Source organism: Atta cephalotes (genome assembly GCF_000143395.1).
Source record: "Atta cephalotes unplaced genomic scaffold scaffold00022, whole genome shotgun sequence".
In the NCBI taxonomy this organism is placed as follows: domain Eukaryota; kingdom Metazoa; phylum Arthropoda; class Insecta; order Hymenoptera; family Formicidae; genus Atta; species Atta cephalotes.
Genome location: NW_012130086.1, coordinates 140,932 through 168,821, shown reverse-complemented (window position 1 = coordinate 168,821; position 27,890 = coordinate 140,932). Strand labels below are relative to the sequence as shown.

The following is a 27,890-nucleotide window of genomic DNA, read 5'->3' as shown; positions in this document are numbered from 1 at the left end:
ATTAGTTTCTGATAGAAGAAATATACTAGTAGTCCAGAAATTGCACGAATGTCTTCTCACCGATTTCGTTTACTAGTTGCAAACTTTGTAAAATATAAATAAGCATGTACATGTAAAATAAAGTTTTTTAACATTTATTTAATAACATTTATAATAAATGTTTTCGAACGGCACAACGCAACCAAGCTGTTACGGCTATATAATAAGTAAACGATAAATTTATTTCACATTAGTTGTATCAAAGCTGTACAGCTGTAAATTTAAATTATAGTTACAAGAAATAAAATTTTCTTTTTTCAATTAAACTTCAGCCTTAAAAAATTTTTTTTAATAATACTAAATTTTTCTATATTTATATTACTTCAAGCAAACAATAAAATATTAATTCTTATTTTAATTCTTGAAAATGATTTTCTAAAGTTATTGTTTGAAGGTGCAAAACTATATAAAAATAAGTATACAAAAAAATGAGATTTTTATAATTACGAAATATCCTGGGCTACAACAGATTGTGCAAAAAAAATCTTCAGCATAAGCATTGTATACAAAAACAGTTAAAATTATAAAGTGATTAGCTTCACTGGAAATAGAAATTGAGAATTAAAACTCATCATTAACATTAGTCATTGCATATGCATGTCATATTTCAAAATTATATAAAACGATTCCTCGGATATTTATAGTAATGAGATTCGTGGACATGTACTATGTTCTGATTATTGTAATCCATATTTGTGCTCCGTTAGCAGAGGCAAATTATGGCAATTGAATAAGAATCGAATACTTTTACCTTTATATTACCGCTAAATAGAGCATGCTGTTAACAGATCGTCGTCGAATTGCTGCGTTCGGAAGTATCTCGTTATTGTCACGATAAGCGATGTGATAAGCAGGAAACCTGTTGGTGTACTTAATAACATGGCAGCATTATAAATTGGGCAGTAGGGGCACTGGGAGCTACCGCAAACTTCGCATATATTCAATGTGTATGTAGGCAGTGCGTCAAATATAGATTCGTTGAAACGTTCTGAAAACAATGGTAAATAATAAATATCAATATGGACCAATCGTAATATAATATCGTAATATAAGCAAATTTAGTGAAAATATATAAATACCTGGCGCATAGTAATCATAAACGCGAATGGAAAGGTATCGCGACATATTTGCGACCGGATACCAACGTTCCATTGTGAAGTTTACGCACGTCTCTTCGCTGTCCAGATAATCGAAATAAAAGAGTACTTTCCTTTCTTGGAAACGTGCTCTCTGAAGATTCCTCACTTGCTTCGATAGGATGTATTTATCTAGAGTTTGTTGCTGGATTATGTAACCGGTTGGTACAGCTACATCCAACACAGCCATGCCGGACCGCATAGACTCGTTGAGATTCGTCCATCTATGTAAAAACGTAATACATTTTTATGAGTATAAAAATAATGACGAGATATTATTATGATTATATGCAATCTCACCTTTGACAGCAAAGGTACGAGATATGAGACTGATTTCTGCCATGGAAATTCGCTCTGGTGACTAGATCGAAGGCTTTAATCGGTGGTTCTGTTTGGAATTTCTTTATATCAACGTTATATTGCACGTGCATCTGCAGAATGGCGTAACCTGCACCCTTCGCCTGCACTTTTACAATGCCCCACGCTTGCGGGATCTGAAAAAAATCATAATCGTGCAAGGGAAGCGTTTCAATATGTTTCACGAAACATAAATATGTCTCAAAAGATGCGGTCCACTTGATGCTATAAATGTTTTGAATCTTTCGATTGACTAATCGGGAAAAAAGAATTTTATTAATTGGCTAATAAAAAAAATGCTTTCAAGTATTTATAACATCAAGTGGACCGTAATCAAAATATTACATACTTCGATAGTTTGAAGTCTCGCTAGATTCTTGTGATTCACGGTCAATGTCTCGGTCTTGTTGATTACAGAACTAAATTCTATGTTTACAGAGAGCGAACTGACATCCCTGATTCTCGATCTGACAGTATATTCCATTAGCGCTTTCATCGCCCAAACAGTATCCTGAGTAGAGGCCCATCCACCGTCCGTTAATCTCTGTACGTTCAGCCATCTCACTATTGGCTCTAACATAAGTTCTTGTCGGGCGACATAAACAAGTAGCGCATATGAAGTTGTCTCTATGTTTTCTGAATCATAATTGAAGGGTAAGCGTGGCAGCCTAAATGTCTTCTGATTTTCCTGCTTGGTCGGAGGAAGTGGTACATATTCTCTGCCCCAGTACCTATATTCGTCTTCTATTTGTTCGTGTTTCGCCAGGATGTTGTAGGCTTGCTCAGCAGTAGAGGCTTTCGCCACCAAGAGTGCATAGGCCACTATTGCTATCTCATAAGGTTTACCGCGCTCTTCCAATAACTTCAGGTTTCTCTCCAACCATTTGATAGCGTTGGCCGCGCTCAGGGCCACTTGAGAACCTAAACCACCCGTGAGATCCTTGACACTCTGCAGTGTGATGAGTACATGAGCAGTGAGACTGATGTTTCGATGGGCAATTATGTCATTTTTATAGTTTAAGGAACTGTTCATCTTTCGATCCGGTAACCAGGTCACTTCATAGAATGCGCCTTCCGGTGTCTGATGTTTCAATATCCAAGAAATCGCTTGGGAAATCACTTCGGGATCAATGTAAAGATAATTCTCCCACTCATAGAAGCTAGCCTCTTGGAAAATCCGTGCGCAGAATGCTGTTAACCAAACACTCGGCATTGATTGGTTCCAATCAGTACGGAAAAAGCTAAAAGATCCGTCAGGATTCATGAACGATAACTGTTTTTGATAGCCGATGTTCATGTAGTAGAAGCTTTCCTTTTCTTGTGTGCGATTGCGTTGATTAATCAAGCGCATATATAGGGTGGTATACATGTTAACGGCGAAACTGAACATGTTCTGCTCGGCACAGTCCATCGGCAGATTCAAAAGGCTCGTTGCATTCACCGGCATTGTTGGGAAAATAGGCCCCACTACGTCACCAACCAAACTAACAGTTGCTTTGTTAGATCCGAATACATAGTAACGGTTCTCATCATACGTTATGATCGGGGTCTCAGTGACATTCACGTGCAAGTATTTTTGTATATAGGCGCGATTGCTAAGATCCAGCAAAATTGATTGATGTCGATATTGCGGCACTCCATCTGCTTCAACATGCAGATTGCGAGTCACCGAATCCCTGCCAATTAAAGTAGTCGCATAAACGTGAATTTTAATATCGCCTAGTCTTACTGGTACGATGGGCAGATAAACAATGTTGACATCTTGAGCAGGGATCCAGATGAAAAATTGATGTTCGCCGAAAGAAGTACGCGGTTTATACGACTGCACAATGCCATTGTCCTCAACGTGAACAAATTTATAGTCTTTGGATCCCGATAATACCACTGTTGCCTCAATATTGTAGTGCATGTAATTGAAGACGGACACACGAATACCAATTTGCTCGCCTTGTCTGCTGTGAGCTGGCATCTCTACGTTTATATAGAACGGCAAGACTCCGATATATTCTAGCGTTTTCGGCAACATACCAAATCCGATGCTAGGCGACATGCTGAAAGCGGTAACCATCCAATGTACTGGTCTCCGTGGTACATCCAGATTGAAGATCTGTCGACCATGCGGGCCGATATTGATATCTTTCCACAGCCAAACATTTTCATAATGCCTTTGAATTCGATTGAATCGGTCCTTGCGGAATTGTGCCAAGTCAGTCGCGTTCCGCTCGACACATCGCGCCTCGTCTGTGCCGTCCTCACAGTCAAATACACCGTCGCATTTTTTCTCCAATCTGTAGCATCGACCAGTTAAGCATTCGCCGAAACCCTGCGTTCGATTGCACAGATCAGGTCGTCGGTATAACACAGCATCTGTGAAGACAACTAGGCCAATATAATCAAACGTGCGATTGACATCAATACCAAAGGTGGAGGACGGAAAATATATCATCTCGTCCGGATCACCGTCGTGATACTGCCAAGTGTGCGTGTGCGTGCCGTTGGTCTCCTCATCAAAATGAGCCATCTTTGAGATTACATTTGCATATGTTAGTTCATTGCCTGCTTGCATAGTGTAGAATGAACGATCGATACCCGATAAAGCAACATAGGCGCCAGGTTCACCATAAATAGCTATCTCAACGCGCTCGCCTGTTCTTGCCTTTTTGTTGTTGATAAATACAGTAAAGTTATTGCGCGAAATGCCGTTCACGGGGAAGGTCAGGGAATCTGCAATAACTTCGCCATGGCGGCCCACGTAATACACCACCGCCGTTGCGACAGGAGCCATTTCAGGGCTCAGAGGAATCGCGAAAGTTTTTATATTGTGTTGCATATTGTCTTCACCAGTCAAAAGGATAGTGCCTTTAGACATGATGAGATAGTTAAAGACATCAATATAGAAATTAGTTTGTACATGGAATATCATGTATTGACCGACTTTGGGATTTTCGGTAGATGTTGATATCTTTATGTGCTTCATATTCGGAGACTCATGGGCGAGCAGTAGCAACTCGGTCTGAGCCCTGTAACCCTCACCATCAGTAAAATGCGCATGAACTCTCATGGAGGTGATATCGTCCAGAATTTGACTAGCGCGATCAGAATCTAGCCCGAGCTGTTTCCTGAGATCCATCTTCACGACCCATGCATCCGCATGTTCTGGTGATGCCTTTGGATATTGGATATCAATGTTGCGATGTCCGCCAGATCGCATCTCGATGTCTGCGCGGATTTCCATCATGGCGTCCCTGAGCTGCGTGGGTCGTAATGGCGAGTTGTCATGAAAAGATGCAACTAAGTTCAAAGTAAACGGCATCGCTGGCTTGAAGACCTGTGGACTGCCACCAAGAAAACGAATCTTTGTGGTAGAATTGAAGATCCTTGCCTTAGAGTAACCGACGATCACCTCATCGAGAAATCTCTCACCCACTGTCGCAACCACGGTGACTTCCATTCCGTCAATCGACGGAGCAAAGCCCAGCAATTCCTGCATAGGATATTGGAAGTGATACGTTCCATTGAAGAATCTTAATACTGGTACTCTCTCCTCATAAAAATTAAGTATCCTAAACCACGATGGATAATATTCATTGAAGTTGAAGTATCTCTCAACTGGTTCGATCGCCGCTGAGGGATTGCGTATTCTATCCAGTGGCTTGAAACTAGCTTTTAAAGTCAGATTACCTCTCACCGGTGCGCCCGATGTATAATTTGCCTGAACGATACCGTAAATGTAAGGATCGTTGTCAAAAAAGAACGCTGGCATCGTGACGTTGACTTCGAAACGCGTTTGATAATATTCTTCTACAAGGAATGTCTTCTCCTCCACTTGATTCTGAGCTATTACTTGCACGATCCAGTCTCCGAAAACCGGTTGATCAGAAAGCTGGTACGACAGCGACACTGTACCCAGATTGCTTTGTCTGCTGAGCCATCGTCTCATAATCCTTCTATTTGGATCTAACATATATACATCCACAGGATTATCATAAGCTTTCAATTCCGTATCGATCAGAATTGTTCTAAAACGTACTGTATCGCCCTGCATATACACGGGTTTGTCCAATTGTATGAAAATGGTCATAGAACGTTGCGAGAATATCAGTTTGGTTTCATTTAAAAAAGCTTGGCCACCTGTTAAACTATTAAATAATCCTTCTATGCGCAACTTATAGTCACCATCCACGGAAGTGGGTGGCATGCGCATCATTAAAGTTTCAGGTATACCCTCTTTTACTTCTTGATGATCCGCTGCTATTTCCACACCATTTCGCTGAATAGATGTACGCACCATCATAGGCAGCGGGCTATGAAGAATGTTCACAGCAAGTCTGTACACTTGACCTGGTCTAACCATGCGAGACGCAACAATGAAATACGTGCTGCAAATAAAAATGTTCGTTACGTTAAATAATTTCGTATTCATATAATACACTTTTCTATGTTACACGTTCACTATAGCAATACTCACGAGTCTTTAATTATAACATTTTCATTTTGACCTACAGGATTCCAAAATCCTGTATTCTGATCCCGTTCATCATAACGATTCCATGGAAGTCTGGGAGTGGATTCTGTTGACTCCTGGGTAAACTGACCATTTCCAGAAGCCAAGAACAATAAGAGTATCCAGACTAACATTTTTTTCTGAAATATATAATTCATTGTTAATTTATATTCTATGAAAATGTTTGAAAATATTTTCAAAAAATACTCTCTTAGAAAAAATGCTCTCTCATGTGATGAGTCAAAAACCGAAATGACACAAGGATTAAAATATATAATTGACATCACACAAACATAGAGTTTAATTACTGTTGTCTTGGAACATAGCCCAGTAAAAGATGAAGAACATAGTAATCATTTTATTTTTGTTTAATATCAAACAAAGACGTAATAATTCACTGTATTACACTATGTTATCTATGTCTCTTTGGCTTTGATTTTCCAAAATTCATTGCCAATACTGAAAATCTGTAGTTTACATTATGTACACTATAATTTTTCAATTTTAGTGGCAGTTTTTACTGGCAGTTTTGCCAATTTTGGAACATAGTTTTTGTAGAAAGCATCCAAGCCATGTTCTCATTCGAATGTCACTCAGGTATCATTTTATTGGTCAGCGAATGTTAAACAAACTGCGTTTAACAAAGAAAGCAGTTTTGCAACTTTTATAAAATTCTTTGATATATTTGATTTTACTCTCATTAAATCTAAATGTATAAATCAATCATTGAAGAATTTTGCAATAATAACAAAGCTACTTTCTTTCTTCTGAACACAGCCAAGAATAAACATGAAATATCTGGGAAACACTCAAAATTAGAACTTATAGTATCAATTACAGTCAATTGTCCCCTATTCTGTATTAGCCATATTAAAAATCCATGACGTAAATAAATACAACTTTTGACACATATATGCATCAGCCTTTTATGGGCAATACTTGTGTGACTTGTAAGATGTTGTTGATTTTCTGTGTTATTTAATAACGCGGTATCGCTTTCCGACACTGTAGCCGTCGATACGTTAAAAAAATTACGCGAAATGAAATCGCTTTTGCGGGGTTAGGCAGTGAGCGGCGGTCAACGCCCAAACGTACATTCCTCGACTCGCGTGTCATCGGCGCTCACCTCGGAATCACGATTTTCTAATCAAGTCGAATCCGCCGTGTCAGCGTGTGTCGCGCACGATTAGCATCACCGCATTCAAGCCTACGAACGAAGATACTCAAACCAAGACGTCAGGCACGTCGGCTACATACATCGCGTGGAGTCACCAGCAAGAGGAGTGGCCCGTTACGAACGTTACAAACTTGGAGTTTATTGTTACTGGTGAATTGGTGACAGTGGAGACGCGCGGGGAATCGGAATCGGAGCCTTCGTTTGTCGTCTATAATATGAACAACGGCAAGGTTGCTAGCATTGAAATGACTGTTGTTTCCCCTAGGTATCGATTGTTCGTTCTAAGTTTGTTCGCGTCGCATGTTCCAATAATGGCTCGCTGTTATTGGTGTATTCTTTTAAATCATCCAATCAGCATTTTATATCTGAAAGAATACATCAACAGTAGCGAGCATTTACTCAACTCTTGAGTTCGCTGAACGCAGCCAGTGTCGCTTATTGGAAAGCTCCTGAAGAAAGAGGAAAGAGGGAATTGCAAACATAACTTGAGGTGTGTTCTTTAAAGCTATATTATATTCTACTTTCTATTTCTTTGCAGCAAAAAAATAATATGAATATTCAGATGGATATTGAAAAGAGATAGACGTGAGAAGAGTACAGATAGCTGCAAAGAACAAACATTGAGATCAATTAATAGAATATATCACGCGTCTGATATAGGTACTGTGTATATAACGCGAATCGATCTTGTCGAATACTATATACTTGCCACAATTCATCTTTTGCCGGTGTGGATACCTGTTATTTAAGCACAGTATAGAATTTTAAATAATATTGAGAACTTTTAATATGCGTATCTCGAAATACGTTTCATACGTTCTGCATTGTTTCCCGTAGATATTTGTGGATGGATATCTATTTTCCGTGATGGATGAACCACCTGAAAAATTACCATGCAATACGCTAACGTGAGTTACAGTTTATAACATTTTTTTTTTACAATAGTTTCTTCATCAAAATAATTAACCAAAGTTATTAGCGATTTAATTGGCATTGCTCAAATATAAAGAAATCATGTTATTCTACTTGTTATTCTTCATATGTGTGATATTATTCTCTTTTTTAAATTTTAATTTTGAGAATTGTTAAAAAAAATGAAAATTTATTTTATCCTTAATAAATCTTGAATTTAAATCTTGAATTTAAATCTTGAAATAAAAGATTAAAATAAAATTATATCATTTGTTTTCGTTGAAAATTATAATTATAATAACGCATGCGTTTAATGATAATTAATTAGTCAAATAAAAATTGATTCTTTATTAACAGGGCCAAAGAATTGTTATGCAACAAGGGTATCAGTACTTGCTTACTAGAGGAATGGGAGAGGTCTTTAAAGACTTTGCCTAAAAGTGGAAAGAAGCATTTTGAACCTGATAACTCTTGGCTACAAAATATTCAGATTGAGAAAGGACTTAAAAAGCGTAAAGATTTATTAAATGTCGAGAGAGTCGAACGTATCTCAGAATTAGCTAGTGCCGAGTGGCTACCATCCCAAAAGCGAGCTCTTGTTACTAAAAGATCTGGCCAAGACTGGAGCAACTTTGGTCTGGAGAGAAATGGTTCTTTATATTTACTACCAGAAGAAGCGTTATTTCTCATAGAAACAGTATGTTTTCTATAATTTGTATATTATATTTTTTAATAATGCTTCAATTATTACACCATATTTATTTAATGTATTCTCTTATATGTGTTATAGAATTGTCTTGAACTCATTTGGAATGGATTATCATGTTCGATTCAGCAAGCATATGAAATTTTGATTGATGACTCACTATGTACCCTGGAAGAATATAGAGTTTATAGTCAATTAACACGTTATGGTTACCGTATACAGCGCTACTTTTATGAAGAGTCAGATAAGTGTAATAGATCGGATGAGTTTACTCTTGTTAAACGGAAAATTATTGTTGATCCTGAGAATGGACTGAGAATGTCTGATAACCAACCACAGAACAAGCAAAGTATAAAGAAATCAAAACTAACTTTAACGAACAATATGCCGGAAACATCGGATAAATCTATTAATATGGAAAATCATGAAAAGACTATAATACAAGAATTTGTAAAACAAGTAATATCTGATCTAGTAGATCAGGTTGTATGTAATATAGTGAAACGTCATGAAAATGAGCCAACTACTTTCCGAGAAGTGGAAAATAATGTGACAGAAAAGGTTGCAAACAGTGAAGAAAAAAATCGACATTCTAAACCAGAAATAATCTCCGATGAAACTTTGTTAGGCAATATCAAAATTCTCAGAGACACATCGTGTAAAGTATCATGGCCGGGTACTCGCATTCAACGTAATGTGAAACAATTGCCTAAAAGAAACGATAAAATATCATTTCCAGAAATTTCTATAATCGATTCTGACACCAGTGAAAATTCCAGATATCCAGAGAAACGAAAGGCAGTTTTGCAAATTGATGAGTTACATGTGAAAAAGTCAAAGCATGAGGTAAGATATTCTCAAATATGTATACTAATGTATAGTATAAAGAATTTGTCAATAATAATTTTTTCTCTTTTTAATTAGGTGATTGAGTTATCTGATGATGAAGTTCAGGAATTACCACGTTGTATGACAAGAATGGAAATGTTAAATCTATTACCAAATATTGCCTTCCAATCGGAAATTAACGAAAAAATTTCCAGGCGATATATACCGCACAATATAAGACCTCAGAAAAGCACATACCAATACAATCGAACGATGATTTTAAATATGCAGGAAAATGACAAACGAGCGCGACAGAATTGCAAAAATGATAGAACTAATGCGAGACAAAACACGTCTCATTCTAAGAATCCTCTTGCAGTTAATAACAGAAACGCTTCCTTTCAAAATCAACGTTCACTCTTACGTAGTCCATCGCGATCTTTTTATTCCGTAGATCAAATGCATGGAACGAATATTAGCTTGCCTTACGCATATAGGTTTCCGTTCAATTATTTTCCAGATGTTTATTTACAAAATAGAGTCACGCAGAATGTATTTCATAATTTATTTGTCGCCTTTGGTAACCATGGGAACACTGTTCAGCAAAGAAGTTACACCATACAGATGAACAATTTCATGATACCGATCATAGAAGGATATCGAACTAGACATTTTTTTACGGAGAATCAACTCCGACACAATTTCTATCAGAATATTTTATGGCAGCAAAGATTTTGTCAGCGGAGAATGATTGAAAATGCGTCGATGCACAGCAGTACACATTCTGTTGCAAGACGACGACACGATGATACTAATAGTCTAGTCGGTTACGAGATTATTAATCGACCTTCTTTTACAACACGTCTAGGAACTAGTTCATGGACAGAATTAAAGAAAAAATGGTTTGAAGAAAAAACCATAACAATCGACGATGAAGATTGTAAAAATTTAAACGAAAGTGAGGAAGATTGCACCGAAGTGCAAGTCGTAAAATTTCTCAATCCTTTAGTCAGTCCGAGAAACGTATCCTCAATGACAGAAATTTTTAGTAAACTCGCTATAATAAAATCAGCACCAGAAAGAACTGTTAGAAGAAAAAAAAGCAAATATAAGATATCGTATAATGTGTATTCTTGTACACATCATTATAAAAAGGCGAATCCTGGTCAACCACTGTACAGCCTGGTAGTGATAAGGTATTATCTGATAATTAAAAAAGTATATTTCCGTACAAATAATGTTTAATAAGTCCCAATTAAAAAATTACAGAAAAGAAGATTCGATTTTACAACCTGTTGAATTAAATCGCCTGCAACAGGATGCGAAAGGTTCTCAAATAGTATTAGCATATGTGTCAATGTCGATATCATACATTCAACCGGGTATTATAACGATGCCAAACATAATTTAATTTTTTATTCAGGTACATTTAATTGGTTAAAATTATTTTAAAGCAAATGATGTGTAATATATCTATGTTAAAGATTATCTTGTGAGAATTATAAATTTTTTTGTTATCTTAATAAACTTTTATATACTTATAAAAGATTCGTGTAATATACTTTCTTTAATTTTAAAAAATGATAAAAAATAAACACTATGTAGGCTTAAATCGAGACCTGTATGTAAAATAATTAGAATAATAATTACAAAACAATGTTTTATATATGTATATACGTAACGTTATATTAAGTTTTTCCCATTAGGCTTTAAAAAAACGCCACGAACTTTTTCCCACACTTAATATGTATGCAACACATTGTTATTCATTTCCTAGAATTCTAAATAATAGAAATTGTTATCTGATATTCATGCATCGAACATTTGATATCAAACAAATGTCATTTCAGTTGTTTTAAAACTGTCTTGGAAAATTGGATATCATTCGAAATGGTCTCTAATTGAAATTATTCAATTATTTCTCAAATTCTATTTGCTGCTTAGAAAAAAAAGTGTTAGTGATTCTTTAATATGATTGGTTCTTTCCTTTAGTTCTTTGTTGGATCTAAGTGTAGAAACCAATCATATTGAAGAATCACTAAGCACTAGCTGATTAATTTTCTCTGCTGAACGCAGCCATATGGCTAGGGAAAAAACCAATCGGCGAATCTATTCCGACTTGTTCTTGTGATAGGAGTCCTCCAATCATTTAATTTTATATATGCATATATATATATATATATATATATACACACACACACACATACACACACACACACACGACACGCGACACATATCTACTGTGTTTACAGTACGCGTTGGTGCATGTTGCGATCTGCATTCTTGTGCTATTTTCACAGTGGTGTTGTTTTACTGTGATATTTTGACAAGCAATTTAAATTGAACAACTGATTTAAATTGAAAAAGATTAATGGAGGATCCAGTACGAAAAAAAATTCGGAAAGAAAAACCTGCATCCGAAAATAATGATAGTGCAACGCAAAGCAATGAAAATATATTGGATCCCAATACTTACCTAACCTACGATATTTTGAGAATTGTCTTTCAATATTTAAATGCCAGGGATCTAGCGAGAGCTGCGAGGGTTTGCAGGTACATATTGATGATGCATTAATAATTCTTGCTTAATGTAATCTTAAACACTTATATTTGATGACCACACAAATGGATACAAATAAGATTTGAGTTACATTCTGTTTACAATGTTTCATATTAAATGTTTAAACATGATAAAATTATTGATATTTTACATTATCGTCTGCAAATGAAGGCAGATAATAATATATATATTATTATCTGAATACAGCATAATAAAAATTTAAGCATAAAATTATTCTTTTCAGATCCTGGTTAGAAGCTGTAAATAATGAGAAATGGACTAGAGGCCCTTGTTGCTTTATACAACTTTATGAACAGTTGTTTGTAGATTTTTTAAATGTCGAGAATCTAAGAATTAAACCATCAGCCGGTTTTTTTTTATTCCTGAAAATACACCACGCGATGTAGAAGGTATATAATAAAAATTTTTATATTCCCTTAGAAATTACAAATAAGTAATTAAAGGAATAAAAAGACCTTATCAATAAGTAGCTAGTAAATATTTTATTTTAAATTATGACAAACTTTTTGATTACTTTAATATACAATTTTAATACTATTCTTTTTATTTATTTTTTTCCAAAATTATAGAATAATCTGGGATTGTTAAAATTAATTTTTTATTTTTGTTTAAGAGCGCATAGAAACTTTACTACCTGAACATTGTGAGACTATAATATTATATAGTAGAAGTATTATTATGGATAAAGAGATGGAAGATCCATTTCCAAATATGGTATGTGCATTTTTGCCACAAATTCCAAACGTGAGAATAAAATCATTTAAAATAGCAGACCACTGTAGTATACAGAAGACAGCCGAATATCGGAAGATAATGAGCACAATTGTCAATCGTGAAACATCAGTGACAAATCACGAAACGTGTTTAATGTTATTCTGTAATTTGGAAGGTCGTACAACAGCAAAACGTTGGGCCAGAGCTATACAAAAAAGGTATAATTTATATTTAATCCAAGCAATACATATATCCAAGTAATTATTATGTCCAACTGTTATATAACAATGACTGATACTTGATAATACATATTTATGTCTTTTTGCATATATTCAGCAAAGAAAATGAAATAGTTTCTGTATGGGGTGGTGTGTTGGAAGATCTTTATGCACAACATATAGAAAATGATGATAGTTTGTACAAAAGACAAACAAGACATAGAATAATTCATAGAATGGACATACCATCTTGTGTTGCTGTCCTGATTACTGGTTCTATACAGACGTGGTCCATTATTTTACAAAATCGTACAAAGGAGCAAGCGGAAGCAAAACTAAAGTTATTTAAGAACGAAGTCAAATTAAAGAAACATTCCATAGGATTTATGTTCATGTGCATAGCTCGCGGAAATGAAATGTATAACGAAACTAATGTAGAATCAACAATATTTAAAAGATTATTCCCCAAAATACCCTTAGTAGGTTGCTCTGGTTATGGCGAATTTGGAAAATCCACTATCGTTGATGAAGTAAACAAAGAAAGTAAGTTATTTCTTTCTTTTGTTAATGAAAATATCTTTTTAATGAAAATAAGTCGATATATAAGTTTTTTTTGTTTTAGAAAACATTGAGGAATGTAAATGTAAGAGCTCGAAATCTTGGTCTAAAGGATTCTCTACTGTGTTTTTGATACTTACATATGGTTGATGTTTTGAAAAAAGACACGTATGAGTGTTATGTGTTACAACATATTTTATCACTCGTGCATTACTAGATTTAGGTCTTGTATTTACCAATTTTTTTTTTTATTAACGAGATCTGAAAGCAATGGTGCTCCGATATTCACAAAACAAAATATGCAGTATAACGAAGCAATAAATCTATGTATAAAGATTTGTACCTTATTTTTAGATGTAATTTGTGAATATGTGTTTTGTACGAGTCCTAAAATGATGTTACCGAAGAATAAGGAAACAAGTTATGACTTATAATAATATATTATTATATATTCGTACTATATAATGTTTTTATTTTTTTATTCTTTCGTGTTTTTTCCCGGATAGCGAAACATGTAGAAGATATAGCAAGAATTATAGAAATAATAACCTTTGTCGATTTATTTGTCACTCCTATATTGCATTTAGTGCAATATGTATAATATATAGAAGATCGTTAAAATTGTTAAAAAATTAGGACTTTAATAATATAATTTGCTTGTACGAGTATGGGTGCCTCCCATTTAGTGATACAAGTCGACATAAATACTATTCTATCTTCGCATTCCATAAGTAACAAAGACAGAATCATACTTGTATTGACCCTTTATATTACTAAATGGAAGGCACCCTATATTAATTCTTAGGCTAATATTACATTCATCTGTTTTTTGTCGTACAAGCTTTTCAAGCCTGTTGATTGGTTGTAGGACAAAGACTTTTTTTTTTCAAATCTCTATCCTATAGCCAATTAACATTCTTAAAAAATTTGTTTTTTTTCATACGATAAATGATATCAGCCTTAGCCTGATATTTTATGTGTCGACAAACTTTTTAAGCGCGTTGATTGACTGCAGAATAGAGAAATTCAAAAACCTCTCTGTTTTGTAGTTAGTCAACAAACTTGAAATATCAGACTTAGGGCCTCTCACAAATTCTGATTAAATTAATCATCGATCAATTCGCAGAAGTGCTAACAGTAATTTAATGTTTTAGAAAGTTTTCTCTTTCTTTTTCTTTTGGCACAAACCGTAATGATTAACCAATTAGTATTTATCGAAATTGATGAAAAATAGCCCTAACAATACTACTGAGTATTTCCTGTCCTATATTCGTGTCAATATTCGTGTAAATTTCTCTAGTAACGAATTAACTTAGATACATTTTATTATTTAAAATGAAATTTAAACATTTAGAAAATTGAAAGTATATGTTCGTGAATTTTTAAAGACTTATTTATTTTAAATCTTATTATTTTTAAATCATTTTAAATAGATTAAAATAGAAAAAATGAAATGAAAGTGGAAATTTTTATGATGTGTGTGTACATATATGTATGTACATGCAAAAAATTTTCGCTTTTCACATTTCCGCCTTAAGAAAAAATATTACCTGAGTAACCCTTCTAGAATATACTAGATCAGGTAATGAACTAGTCGCATGTGAAATATTAATGACTATGGTCATCGACAAGATATTTTCCATCAAAGAAGATCAATGGAGAGACCATTAAAGGAAATTTACAAAGAAGAATTTAGTACGTTTAAACGATACAATGCGGAGCAATGAAAATGTATTGAATTTTATACCATACAATATTCTCAGACTTATTTTTCAATACTTAGATGGCAAGGACCTCGCGAGCATGGCAGATATATATGTACATAAGAAAATTTGCTTCTGCATGAGGATGAGATTGTACCCGGATCCATAAATTGCTAGTCCGCAGACCGAACCGAATCATCCGACGCCTCAATAATTTACAATGATTTACAATGTTTGTAATCATCATTAATACACAGCTGAAAACTTCACTGATTCAGCAAATCTACAGTCGTAATATTTACAGACAGTCAATTTTCTATATTAAAATTGCAAAGTTGACAGCTGAATAACATTAGCGATTTATTAACCATTAAATCTTCTTAGCTATCAATGTTGAATGCGCATAGTAAATTATAAGTTTGTTGTACCATCCAATTAATTTTTTTCCATGTATTTGTTTAATTTTAATAAGCAACAAGGATGAAATGAATACGTTCTGAATACATTGTGAATTGGGCTGTGGTCGATTAATTATAATTAAAACATTTATTAAATAAAACAAGTAACCAAATTCTCGAGAATATTAAAAAACAATAACAAATGGCTAATGAAAGTTTGTTAATGAGAGTTTGTTAATGCGAAAATAAAAATCGTTTATTGTCAAAAAACTATAGTATAATTATGCATAAACGTTTCGGCCTGCTTTCGAGTCATCATCAATATGTCTGAACGTATGTTGTAAAATTCTCACTTTTTCATGACAAGATGGCAGAGTGGCAATTCAATTATCAACCATTGGCAATGTTTGACAATTCCAGTGACAATGAATAATATAATAAAAATCTGTGCAGATATCAAAAACGTTATTTTTTATAAAGAAAAATTACTCACCCATACAGCTATGAAAGACGTGAACATCAAAAATTAATCAGAGTCGAAAGACAAAGGATCTGCAAATTATTCATATTTAACGATAAATTCACTACAACTGTTTCGAATATTGTGATGATTAACATTCAGATGAATCAAAGATAACACAGTGTACAAACTAATAAATAAAACAGATGGTATTACCAATGTATGTCAGACTTAAAAATAATAAAAACTGCGCACAGTTTAAATCAGTGTAAAAAAGTATAGGACATATAAGAGTCAACGTAATTAATTATAAATGCAAGAACTATAATATGGATATATACAATTGTTAAAAGAGGACTGTATATAGAGGAGCAAATCGAAGCAAAATTAAAGTTATTTAAGGAACAAAGTAAAATTAAAGAAACATTCTATAGGATTTACGTTCATATGCATGGATCGTAGATATACATATGATGCAACTAATGTAGAACTAATGATATTTACAAGATTATTCCCCAAAGTACCTTTTGTAGGTTTTTTTATATTGACTTTAATGAAAAACCTATCGTAAGTGAAGAAAGTAAGCAGTCTTTTTCTTTCTTTTCTAATGAAAATATAATCTGATAAATATATACCTTTTTTTTTCATTTCATAAAACATTAAAAAGAAACGTGAATTTAAGACATCTAATTCTTCTACTATATTTGTAATACTTATGTATGAATAATGTTTTAAAATTCTTAAATGTAATCTATGAAGTATGTTTTTACCAGTCTTAAAATATACGAAAAATAAGGAAACAAATTGTAGCTTATGATATTTATATTGGCCCGTATATATTCAGAATGTGCTTTTATCTTTGAAATTCTATAATATGCGTAATGTAAAGTATATTATATTAGCGCGCTAATGCGTTGTGAATACATGTTTGTATTATACAGAGTGTTTCACAACTATTGTATAATATTTTCATAGTATAAGATAAAGTCTGGAGGGGGGGGGGGGATAAAGTAAAATAAAAAATCCTAATACGAAAATGTCAAGACCACAATAATTTTTGAATTACAACCGTTCACAGTCATCGTTATCTAACGTGAGGACGTTCGCCCGGAAAAAGATTCGGTTTTGATCTCCGGTCGAGATTATATTTTTTTCAGTAAATTCTTTACATATTCTCTAATTTAATTTAGAGAGGATTATTATTCTTTCAGATTGATTGTGTTGAAAGTTATCGACGTGCAATCATATTTATTTGAAAAGGACATATTAATGCATTATTTGCATTATCTCACTTTCGACTGTTAATAGGATTTCTTATACTATAGTTAAATAGTTTAATTATAGCCAATAATATCACGTACTACTAGTAAAATCTGTACTCGCAATAATTATGCGCACATCGATCTGTATTCATAGTTAATATTGAATTTTTTTTTATTGCGCAACTGATTATTAAAAGCATTAGCAATTATTAAAATTATTAAATCTAACACAAAAATTTCACACTTGAGAACAACATAAGAAATAAAATTTAATTTATTGTTTCTTTAACATTTTTCTCAAGACGAATAAAACTTGTGTATTAACTAATTAATTATCGTGTAATTGTGTATTAATAAAAAATAAGATGTAATCGGATATTAATAAATCAAAATAAGATTAAATGGCTCACATTTTTTTAGCAATTTAAATATCTGTTAAATCGCAAATCTTGATTTGTTGAAATTATATATTCTTATCATAATACTTATTTGTGCAATAAAAAAAAATTCAATATTAATTGTGAACGCAATATTAGATCGATGTGCGTATAACTATGAGCTAAGCGCGCGGACTCTTCGCGATATACTATTGGCTGTTTGATCGATTATAATTTAAAAAAACGATTGTGACCTCGACATTTTCCTGTCAGGATTTTTTGTTCTATTTTATCTTTAGAATACGCTTTGTGAAAATATTGTGGTTGTGAAACACCTTGTATATTATACTTTTTTTATTATTAATTTCTTTATCCCTTCACATTTACTTCTGCAGTATTTGTTTTGAATAATGCGAAGCATTATGTTGTATCGAGCAAGCGATTATCTTCAATGTGATCCGCATTGTTTAAAATACACATATCAGAAAAGTAATGCAAATAATTCACAATACTGAATTACTTTACGAGGTTTGTAAAATTATTATCGGTTAACTAGCCCGTTTCAACGCTGATTTCAACGTCGCCTGCGATATGCACGCACGAGATTGCACATTATTTGTTTCAAACTTGTACCCTTTTGAATATAATTATAATCCCCCGCTTGACAGTACTTCCGTGCTTACGATACAACATGCGAGATAAAAGAAAAACTAGGCCAAACGAAAGGGTATTAGCGTCTTATCGTAATACCGCCAGGATTTAAAAAGGAGTCTCCGTTTTGCGGCATCAGTAATTTAATTGCTGTGACCATTGTTCACAGTTTTAATGATCTGCACTACTCGCAATCAATTCTTTGCTCATAACGATATTAAGTACCACTTAAGTAAGATGTCACCGAATCTAGTGTGGAAACAAATCTTCATTCTTGTTACATTGCGATATTCTGTTTATTCGCAACAATGGGACAGCGGTTTGCGTCAAAGATATGATGGCTACGGAGAGGATTGGATTTTTATGCCTGACGGCAATGGACAGCCTCAAGTAGCAGTGTTAAAAGTCCAAGACAACGAAAGGAGAGGCATATTAGACTCAGAAATAGCTTACATAATTTACACTCGGTATCTAATTACAAGTCCAATAAATAAATATTTATAACAAAATGCTATCACACCTCAATTCTCTTTCATTATTCATTTAACTATGGTTTCCATAATATTTTTATTCTTAAGATCTAATTCGGAAAAAGGCATACGAGTGACTTTAAATGACACCTCAAATCTTGCTGGTTCCGACTTCAAAGCCTCACGAAAAACAAAATTCATAACTCACGGATGGAAGTCGAGCGCCATGAGTACCAGTCTTATCAATATGAAAGAAGGTAGTTTGTTTTTCTAATTGATTTACGAATTCAGACTTAATTCATTAGCAAAACGGATAATTTTCATTTTTTCGAACAGCTTTTCTCACTCACGGCGATTACAATGTCATTCTTGTGGACTGGGAACCATTGGCTGCGAGTACATTTTATTTGGGACCGATGCATAACACCGCAAGAGTCGGGACTAACACTGCCAACTTCATAGACTTCTTAATGAGAGAGACTGGACTGAAAACGGAAGACGTTCACTTTATCGGTACATTGCCTTGTATAATACAATATTATTTATTATTTATTTATTATTTATTATTTATAAGTCGCAGTTTCATCGGCCGTTGATTTATAAGGTCATTCTCTTGGTGCACACGTGGCTGGGAATGCGGGCGGTGCGATGACTTCCGGGAAATTGAGCAGAGTAACAGGTTTGGATCCAGCGTTGCCGGGATTCCACATACTCGCCTCCGAGAAAACTCGCTTGGATCCCACAGATGCAGTATTCGTCGACGTCATACATTCCTGCGGCGGTGTGTTAGGCTTTCTTCAACCGCTTGGAAAAGCAGACTTTTATCCAAACGCTGGTACGGCGATTCAGCCCGGATGCTGCTGCGTTCCTGAGATAATGGGTAAAGTATTTTCATCATTAAAAGCGCAGATCTTTGTAACAGAAACATTTTCTTTCCATTTTTATTTATTTTAGAGGCTTGTAGTCATGGGCGATCATACGCATACTTTACGGAAAGTATAAATTCGAAAACAGGACTACCGGCTAAGAAATGCGATAATTGGGATTCATATTTAAGCGGCAAATGTGACAATTCGCAAGTAGTACTCATGGGAGAGCATGTTGAACATACCGCCGAGGGTCTATATTTTCTTAGAACGAGATCGGATCCGCCTTACGCGCATGTATCAGAAGTAACTAACAATAATGTATCTAAATGAAAATTATTTACAAGCAATCATATTCTTTCAAGATACATATTTCGAAATAATTCCTGTTACCTTGGATTCCATTTGTTGATAATAGCGAGAAAAGCAAATATAAAATATCTGACTTTAATAAATAGTAATTACATTATTATACACATGATTGAGGTATAACATAGCGACAAACCAATCATTTCTAAATATTATAATCTTCTACCTTGCCTCAAAGAAGCTCATAAAAATCTTATGCATTAATATGGTGTCACTTGGGCATCTGTGTTATTTCGGGATAATTAAAAAATGTACAGCACCAACAAACGCGGGAATGACTTGATATTTAAATCGGTTTGTAAAGCAAAGTTGTAACATATTTTTTGCGATAACGATGTGTGGCTGATAGGACCATCACGCTGTCTTTAATGCTCAAAGCATAAAGATGGTTCAGCATAACATGATTTGGTTCAGGTAGAAGAGTAGGCTCACACTGGAAAAAAAAAATAATATATGATGGCAGAAAATCTTATTGAATTTTCGTCGAAATATATTTTATATTTATTATTTAACTTACGGATAATGGCGTGTCCTTGTTAAGGATAACTTGTAGCAGATGCGGTGGCAAGATAGGTGGTCCAGTTATTTTTTCCCAAGGTTTGTGTGGTGGTATTTCTTGACCATACTCCATTTGAGTGCTACTGGTAACACCTTCGCTATCTTTTGCCAGAGCTTGAAATACTTCAAAGTCAGACTTCCTTACAGAAACTAAATTGTTCTTGGAACCCATGCCGTTGTCTACAATTTTCTATAATATTAAAACAACAATCTCTGAATTTAATATGCTACACAACATACGAAGTACAGATACGTTGTAAATAATGTACATAAAGCTTAGAGATGTAACACTCACCAGTCCAGGATCGTGTCTCCATTCTCCATCAACAAAAAATTTATACTGGTGTTCTCCTTCTGGTAGATCAATTATCGTGACAAAATCTCCATGGCTCTTTACCATCGGTAATGTTTTCCATCCAGTGAATGTCCCGCTAATATATACCTGCTTTCCACCTCCTTCCCACTTGAAAACTGTTGGTAGCACCTTATTGTCTGCAACTTTTGTACCCTCAGACACTGTGTTAGATCTCGGACGCTGTGATCCAAAGTCTTCTCCATCCTGTTGGCCAGTCTATTCATAGCCAAATAAAATAACAATGTAATATGAATATAACATATGTATATGTAAAACATATTTTTACATGCATGCAAATATTATTTTGATATTACTTTTGCAAAGTATGATTCTTCTTCTTCGTGGGAGGACTGAAATACAAGCTTCTGACTAGGTTTTTTGTCGAAAACGAATGCCTGGCCTTCCTTTCCTGGAGAAGGTGGAGGATGATCTTTGCTATGTCGCTCTCTGTTTGCTGTAGTGCCGTGATGATGACCGACAGGCTGATTGCTTCCCGCATTACCCATTATTGCATTTAAGTTCTTGACAAATGCAAAAAAATACAATAATTAAAAAAAAACAAACACTTTTTAAGAAAGTAAATTAATTATTACGCAGTAATATAATTATTTTGTAGGTTAACATGAGATTATTTAACATCATTATCCTTTTTAAGAAGCAATAAAAGATGAGTGTAATAAAACAGTTTACAAGTTCGAATATTATTTATTTCGATCGAAATAAAATTCATTACGTATAATGATGTTATTTACTTGTTTGTAATAATCACACCTGGTGCTCTGATACACATCAACGACTAATCGAGAATGTAAACATGTGACGTTAAAGCTAGGTCAGTTCTTCGTTCTCGAAAAGATTCCAATGTAATTCTATTTTTAATTTTTTACCGATGATGTTTAGATCATTTGTGAGAAAGGATTACAACATTTTTATTGTAGATATATATATATAACACGCCTATCATGTCACAAGACTTTTTATCACTTAAAATAGTTCAATATATTGATAACAAGATACTGCAGAAATTCGCATTATCGAAAGCATCAGGTAATGATATCATAAGTTGATAAAATTGATAATTTCAGCTACTTTTACCACGCAATCTCTCGATAATGTAATTTTGTTGGTGATAGAAAATCAATTTATAATCAATTGCGAGATGGAACAAAATCTGATAAGTTTATCGTTTGGAAAAGATACATCTGCTCGAAATTTATTCGCACTTATATGATACAAAATATTCCATATATTAGCGCAATAAAATAACTGTTTTTAGTTGTATTCCATTTATATGGAACACAAAACTCAGATAATTTTCACTTGTGACGTCAAAATTCAATTACACGTTCCTTTTCATTCTAACAAATGAACTTATACAGTCTACATAAGATCAAGATCGTGAGTCTTTACTGATTGTGAGTATTATTAATTCAAATTAAAATTTACATGCGACAATTTTGTCATCAAAGTAAGCAATTAAGTAGTGCCATTATTTGAGTATAAAATACTCACATAATTTTAGACTAATAAATTTGACTCATATATATACTCATATATATACTTGAAAATGGAAAGCAACTATTGAGAGTAAAAAGTATCAAATCGTTATTTATAATATTATATATTTTGGCGCGCATGCGCAGTCGCCATGACAGTTTCGCGCCGCAGCGCGATTGTGCAGTCGTGTCATGTCGCGATCTTCACGATTTTCTCGTTTTCCGCATCACCGAATGTGAGTTTCGCGTCCATACAATGCCGGAAATAGCAAACGGATTGTCGCGCGATCGTACGTCCGTTCGACAATCGCGGTCGAGTCTCGCTATAAAACAACATCAACAAGCTGCCGGTCAAACTTTTCGCGAGCAAGACTATCGCGACAAACGTATTGTGAATGCGCATGCGCGGCCGTTACAATTTTCACGCCGCATCGCAATAATTCGTAATCGGCGCGAGAAGTGCTCTTGTGTCTTTTCCTCATCGTGAATTGCGCGTTTGAATGAACGTCGAGCTTGTAAATAAAGAGCTAAGTATCAGAAAGGTGAAGTACTACCGATCATTATTTTAATCGCGTACGCGATTATGGTTATCACGTCGCTTTAGTTACGTAGTGCTAAACAAAATGTCGAGAGTACCGAAGTACCGAGCGATTGTCGTATTCGTAATTGCGGTCGTATATGTTATATCGATGCGTGCCATTTTTGTGATCGTAGAGTGCTTATTTTCGTGATTTTGTGCGATAGACTGAAATCTAGCTTTAGTACGATTTAGTTTTGCGTCGTCAGTTAATGTTTACATTCTCGATTCGTCGTGTTATATTTATATTATCGTCCGAGTATCAGGTAAGATTGTTACAAACAAACGGATAACGTTTTTTGAAGTAGTTTTTTGAGAGTTCACTTGACTGTCCCTTCTAGGAAATTTATTTAATACTATTACTAGATAATTAATCATTTATTTTGAGTATTTATTAAAAGTACTGCTAACAATACCTTTGATAGATAATAGATATAAAATTTAATATTAGTAGTAACGAATTAATCACTTATTTTAAAAGTACTGTTAACAATACTTTTATATAATAAATACTTTATTATATAATAAATACTTAAAATAAGTGATTAATTGGCAGGTACTAGTATCAAATTTCTATAAGAGGCGTTCCACTTGGCACAATGTTCATAGAATTAATTTTTTATCCTTGTTTATTAAACACAAATGATGCTCGCGAACGTTGTGAGTGCCAAGTGGACCGCATCTTTAGTATTATAAACTTATTAAAGTACTTATTTTTAATTAATCAATTAAAATTCTTTCTTTTGATCGTCAATTAAATGCTTCGCAGTATTTGTAACATTAAGTGAACCGCATCTATAATGAGTCGATTAAATTAAGTAATAGCTCGATCTTCAAACTTATTCATTATTATTATTTTTTAGCACGATGACTGAAAAATACGAGCGACAAGAGCGGCAAGAGCGACTATAGCGCAGTGACGCCAGCGATTTGTGAGTTCAACTTATTTTACATATAATTATATAATTAATTGTTTATTTATTTGTGTTTTACAACGCGATCACGTCCGGTTTTTTTTGGACATAAAGACGTTACATAGAAGATTAAATATTTAAAAATTTTCTACATCACATTGATGTCGCTTGTACTTGGCAAGTGTGTCGTCATTGCGGCGCCAGATCGCAGCACAGTTAGTATTTTCGCGTGCATGATAAAAATTAATTTACTGACGGAAATCGACGAACACAAATTTGGGATAATCGCTCGAGCTTGTTCCTTTCGAAAAATTATTGCAAACTGTTGTCTTGCATTCGCGACGAATTTAATTGAATCAAATTGAACTTCGTTTTTTCCACGTTTTCCTCTAAAGTTATCGAAATCCGTTTTTTTCAGCGTGAGGAATGTTGTTTATGGTAAAGTTACCGGTAGATGTATCGGTCGTCGTGCTCTTCTTCATCGCACATTTTTACTATCCCCCTCCGCTTCGCTTCTCTCTCCCCTTTCCCTTCGTTCAATTTTATTTCTTCCCCTTACCCTACCTCCTCCCTCCTCTCTTTCTCGTCAACTTTTTCGCCCGTTTCCTGCGCGAATTTATTATTTATAAAGGCGAAAGCACACCCCGAGCATGTTTCCTCCTTCGTAGCTAACGGCTATACGCGAGAGCGTTTATATCTCGTGGCTCGTGTTACTCGCTCCACGCGGCCGCGAGATCAGTCCGGAGGGGTGGACCGCGGCTTTTTACGTGCCCCCGTGTATTAAATATCCTGCAATAACAGTAATTACGGTTACGGTGCTTCGCGAAATTGCGCAGCTACTTCACCGCGGCCTGCGGCCGGGCCCGCGAACGCGAATGTGATCTTCTTATGGGCGGCGGATATCACGTGGACAGTGTACGCCGATTCCGGAGCGAATCGAGCACTCGATCCCCGAACCTTGAGTAACCGCAACCTGCTCATTTATCCTTTCCCCTTCGATGGTAGTAATCGCGAAAGGAATAGACGTGACGCGCGAAAGTATCCCCCACATATCCGCCTCCGATGTAATTATCTTTAAATGCACGATGTTACATTTTAAATTAGGAGATACGTTCAAGTTGTAGAGTTGCTTTTACGTGGAGAATCGCGCATATCGAATCGTAATTAAATTGCTATTATAGATCATATAAATCACATTAAATTGTGTCCCGCGGTAGAGAATAATTTGCGAATAATTTGGATTCGAATCAAATTGAATCGAATCGTAGTGAATTCATCTTCGAATTCGAAATCGAATAAGTTCAAAAAATTTCGAATCATTGGTGATTCGATTTCGAATTAATCGTTTATTAATCATTTATTTGCTTTATTTATATATGACTCTCTGATAAATTAAAAATTATTTATATTTTCCCGTTTATTTAAAAAGTCTGATTATTGAAGATTTTATTGCTTTTAAAGTAGCTTTTAATGTAAATCTGGGAAAGTTTTATTTAAATTCGATTTGTTTTCGAATCAGAAAAATTCGATTCAACGTAAAAATTTCAAATTCGATTTGATCTCACAAATGTTTGATTCGCACACCTCTACTTCGCAGTTTATAAGAACGTTATGATATTGTATTGCATGTATTATCATGTTGATATTTTTTTTATTTGATTTGTAATGTAAAAAAAGATTTGATTTCATTGACAATGTGACAGACGTTTTCTGCCCAGTGAGACGATAAGTCACTAACATTTCACTTATCAAGATAGTATGAATTTCATTTAGCGCAGCATGCGGTATATATTGATTATTAAATGTATTCCTTATTTAATGATGCTGATTAGATTAGTGTAAAAGGTTTGGATGATATCTAAAGTGGGAACATCTGTTCATGGTTTCTGGCAATTGCGTATTCGTTTTATTACGTATGCTTTGCATGATTAATTCTTATCTCGATTTTCGATAGACGTATTTACTTAAAGAACTCGAATTATATATAGAATTACATTAAAAACAGCAATAGTAGTTATGCACCATTAATTTTATCAGGAGACATTTATTTCAAGAGTGAATAGTGAAGTCTAAATAAAAAAATATTTTTATGTTATATTTGCGTATGTGTGTATAATATTAAATTTTACATGATTATTTTATATTCCGGGATAGGCTTCGTAGAGACACTATTGCTTCGCCTTTTGCATGTATCTGTTTTTTTGCATTAAAGCACAGCTAATATCTTTATACGTATATTTCATTTATTGATCGAATTAAAAAGTTATTATCGTTGCAACAGCTGCAAGACATCTTCAAAATTAAATTGGCTTTTATTCACTTTCAACATAGTTTTAATTGTGCATTATAAAATCGATCGACTTTGCCATGTATCAACTGACGGAAGAGCGTAAATTCGTGACGGGCCCCGAAAGTCGTCTAGGCCAGATGTCGAGCGTTCAAGATAAAAAATACCAAAGCGTATTCGAAGAGAGAAAGAAAAAAAGAGGACCAAGACGGAAGAATGGCGGGGGAAAAAGGATCGGCGAGAGGCGGTGTATGCATGCGCTTAATCGATAATCACCGGCAAGTGGTTTCGTCCGAAAAGGGTGCGGTGGATACATCTGCGAGGTATCATCAGCGCCGCGTACAAAAGGCCGATCCATCATCGGGCCGACAATCCAAATTCAAAATTGGCCAGCCACAATTCCCAGCGACTGCGCGTGCAATTACAATGGAGATTAAGAACAATCCAAACAACTTTTGCGTTGAAGTAACCGTGGCGATTCCGAGACACGCCGAGTGAGAAACTATTTGTAAAAGACTTTGGTCATAGCGATCCTTGTCTGGCGGGTTATTTTATTCGTTTATTTCATTTTTATTTGTTTATTTCGCGATATCGTAGAGGGGACATTGTATAACGTAATTGTAGCGTGCGGTGGGAATGCGTCATGTTGTAATCTCGCGTTATTGCTACAATGATGCACGCGATTTTCTGCTTACGCGCCCGGTTACTGAAATATCAAGTGAGTATCATGTGAAGCTGTTCATTGAGCGCGCGGTATGACAGATTGTCCGCTCCCGATAGAAGAATAGCCTTCGCGGTTTGAGTGTAATAATAGGTATAACGTCAACGTCGCGTTTCAACATCTCGTTAAGCTTTTTGGATTAATAAAGCTCTCTGCGGCTAAGAACTACAGTGGTGTTTTCCTTCTCCTCTGCGTATTATTATAATTACAATCGATTTGGAAATTTTATTGCGCTTTAATAATTCAATCGCAGCAGCGGGGCAGATATTAGTATGTTAAAAACTTTCGGATATAGTCGGTTTCTTAAACGTCCGCATTATTACGTAATGGGGCATGAAATATGAAATAGAAACAAGCGCTGATTATCGGGTCTCGTTTCTGAAAAGTCGAAGCAAGTCTGGATAATCGTAATAATATGGAAATAATGTAAAATTGATAATTTTTTCCGTTATCTTTTGGTACTTAATATTACATAGTGATGCTTGAGACTTTTATCAGCGCATTTTCTTTAAATTATTTTCGAGCAAAAAGAAGATGAAAATTGTTTTTTTTTATTGTATGGCGAAAATCAAGCGAAAGTGCAAAAGTGATGCGAAGTAAATGCCAAGTAAGAGAGAGCGAGAGAGAGAGAGAGAGAGAGAGAGAGAGAGAGAGAGAGAGAGAGAGAGAGAGAGAGAGAGAGAGAGAGAGAGAGAG

At 34.6% G+C, this 27,890-nt stretch overlaps 5 protein-coding genes across 5 annotated transcripts; 3 read left to right on the top strand and 2 right to left on the bottom strand.

The window, feature by feature from the left end:
• Window positions 1-803: 803 nt before the first annotated feature.
• On the bottom strand, window positions 804-6,170 carry LOC105619486 (CD109 antigen). The gene is made up of 5 exons (XM_012201002.1): window positions 6,001-6,170; window positions 1,882-5,911; window positions 1,476-1,669; window positions 1,119-1,399; window positions 804-1,027 (listed from the first exon to the last, which is right to left on the bottom strand). The coding sequence occupies exons 1-5, from the start codon at window positions 6,168-6,170 to the stop codon at window positions 804-806; spliced, it is 4,899 nt and encodes a 1,632-aa protein (XP_012056392.1).
• A 1,910-nt stretch (window positions 6,171-8,080) lies between these two features.
• On the top strand, window positions 8,081-11,070 carry LOC105619485. The gene is made up of 5 exons (XM_012201001.1): window positions 8,081-8,121; window positions 8,483-8,822; window positions 8,916-9,677; window positions 9,756-10,855; window positions 10,929-11,070. The coding sequence occupies exons 1-5, from the start codon at window positions 8,081-8,083 to the stop codon at window positions 11,068-11,070; spliced, it is 2,385 nt and encodes a 794-aa protein (XP_012056391.1).
• Window positions 11,071-12,030: 960 nt separating this feature from the next.
• LOC105619484 (F-box only protein 22-like) lies at window positions 12,031-14,066 on the top strand. Its single transcript, XM_012200999.1, is given in 6 exon segments — window positions 12,031-12,212; window positions 12,464-12,585; window positions 12,588-12,629; window positions 12,854-13,172; window positions 13,291-13,715; window positions 13,795-14,066. Coding segments are annotated over 6 exon segments (1,176 nt in total). The 3' UTR covers window positions 13,881-14,066.
• Window positions 14,067-18,755: 4,689 nt separating this feature from the next.
• On the top strand, window positions 18,756-20,250 carry LOC105619483 (pancreatic triacylglycerol lipase). Its single transcript, XM_012200998.1, has 5 exons — window positions 18,756-19,048; window positions 19,160-19,308; window positions 19,388-19,564; window positions 19,656-19,931; window positions 20,006-20,250. Exons 1-5 carry the CDS (start codon window positions 18,756-18,758, stop codon window positions 20,248-20,250), a joined length of 1,140 nt encoding a protein of 379 aa, XP_012056388.1.
• Window positions 20,251-20,348: 98 nt separating this feature from the next.
• Window positions 20,349-21,705, bottom strand: LOC105619482 (5'-AMP-activated protein kinase subunit beta-2). Its single transcript, XM_012200997.1, has 4 exons — window positions 21,514-21,705; window positions 21,140-21,415; window positions 20,804-21,034; window positions 20,349-20,719 (listed from the first exon to the last, which is right to left on the bottom strand). The coding sequence occupies exons 1-4, from the start codon at window positions 21,703-21,705 to the stop codon at window positions 20,573-20,575; spliced, it is 846 nt and encodes a 281-aa protein (XP_012056387.1). The 3' UTR covers window positions 20,349-20,572.
• Window positions 21,706-27,890: the final 6,185 nt, after the last annotated feature.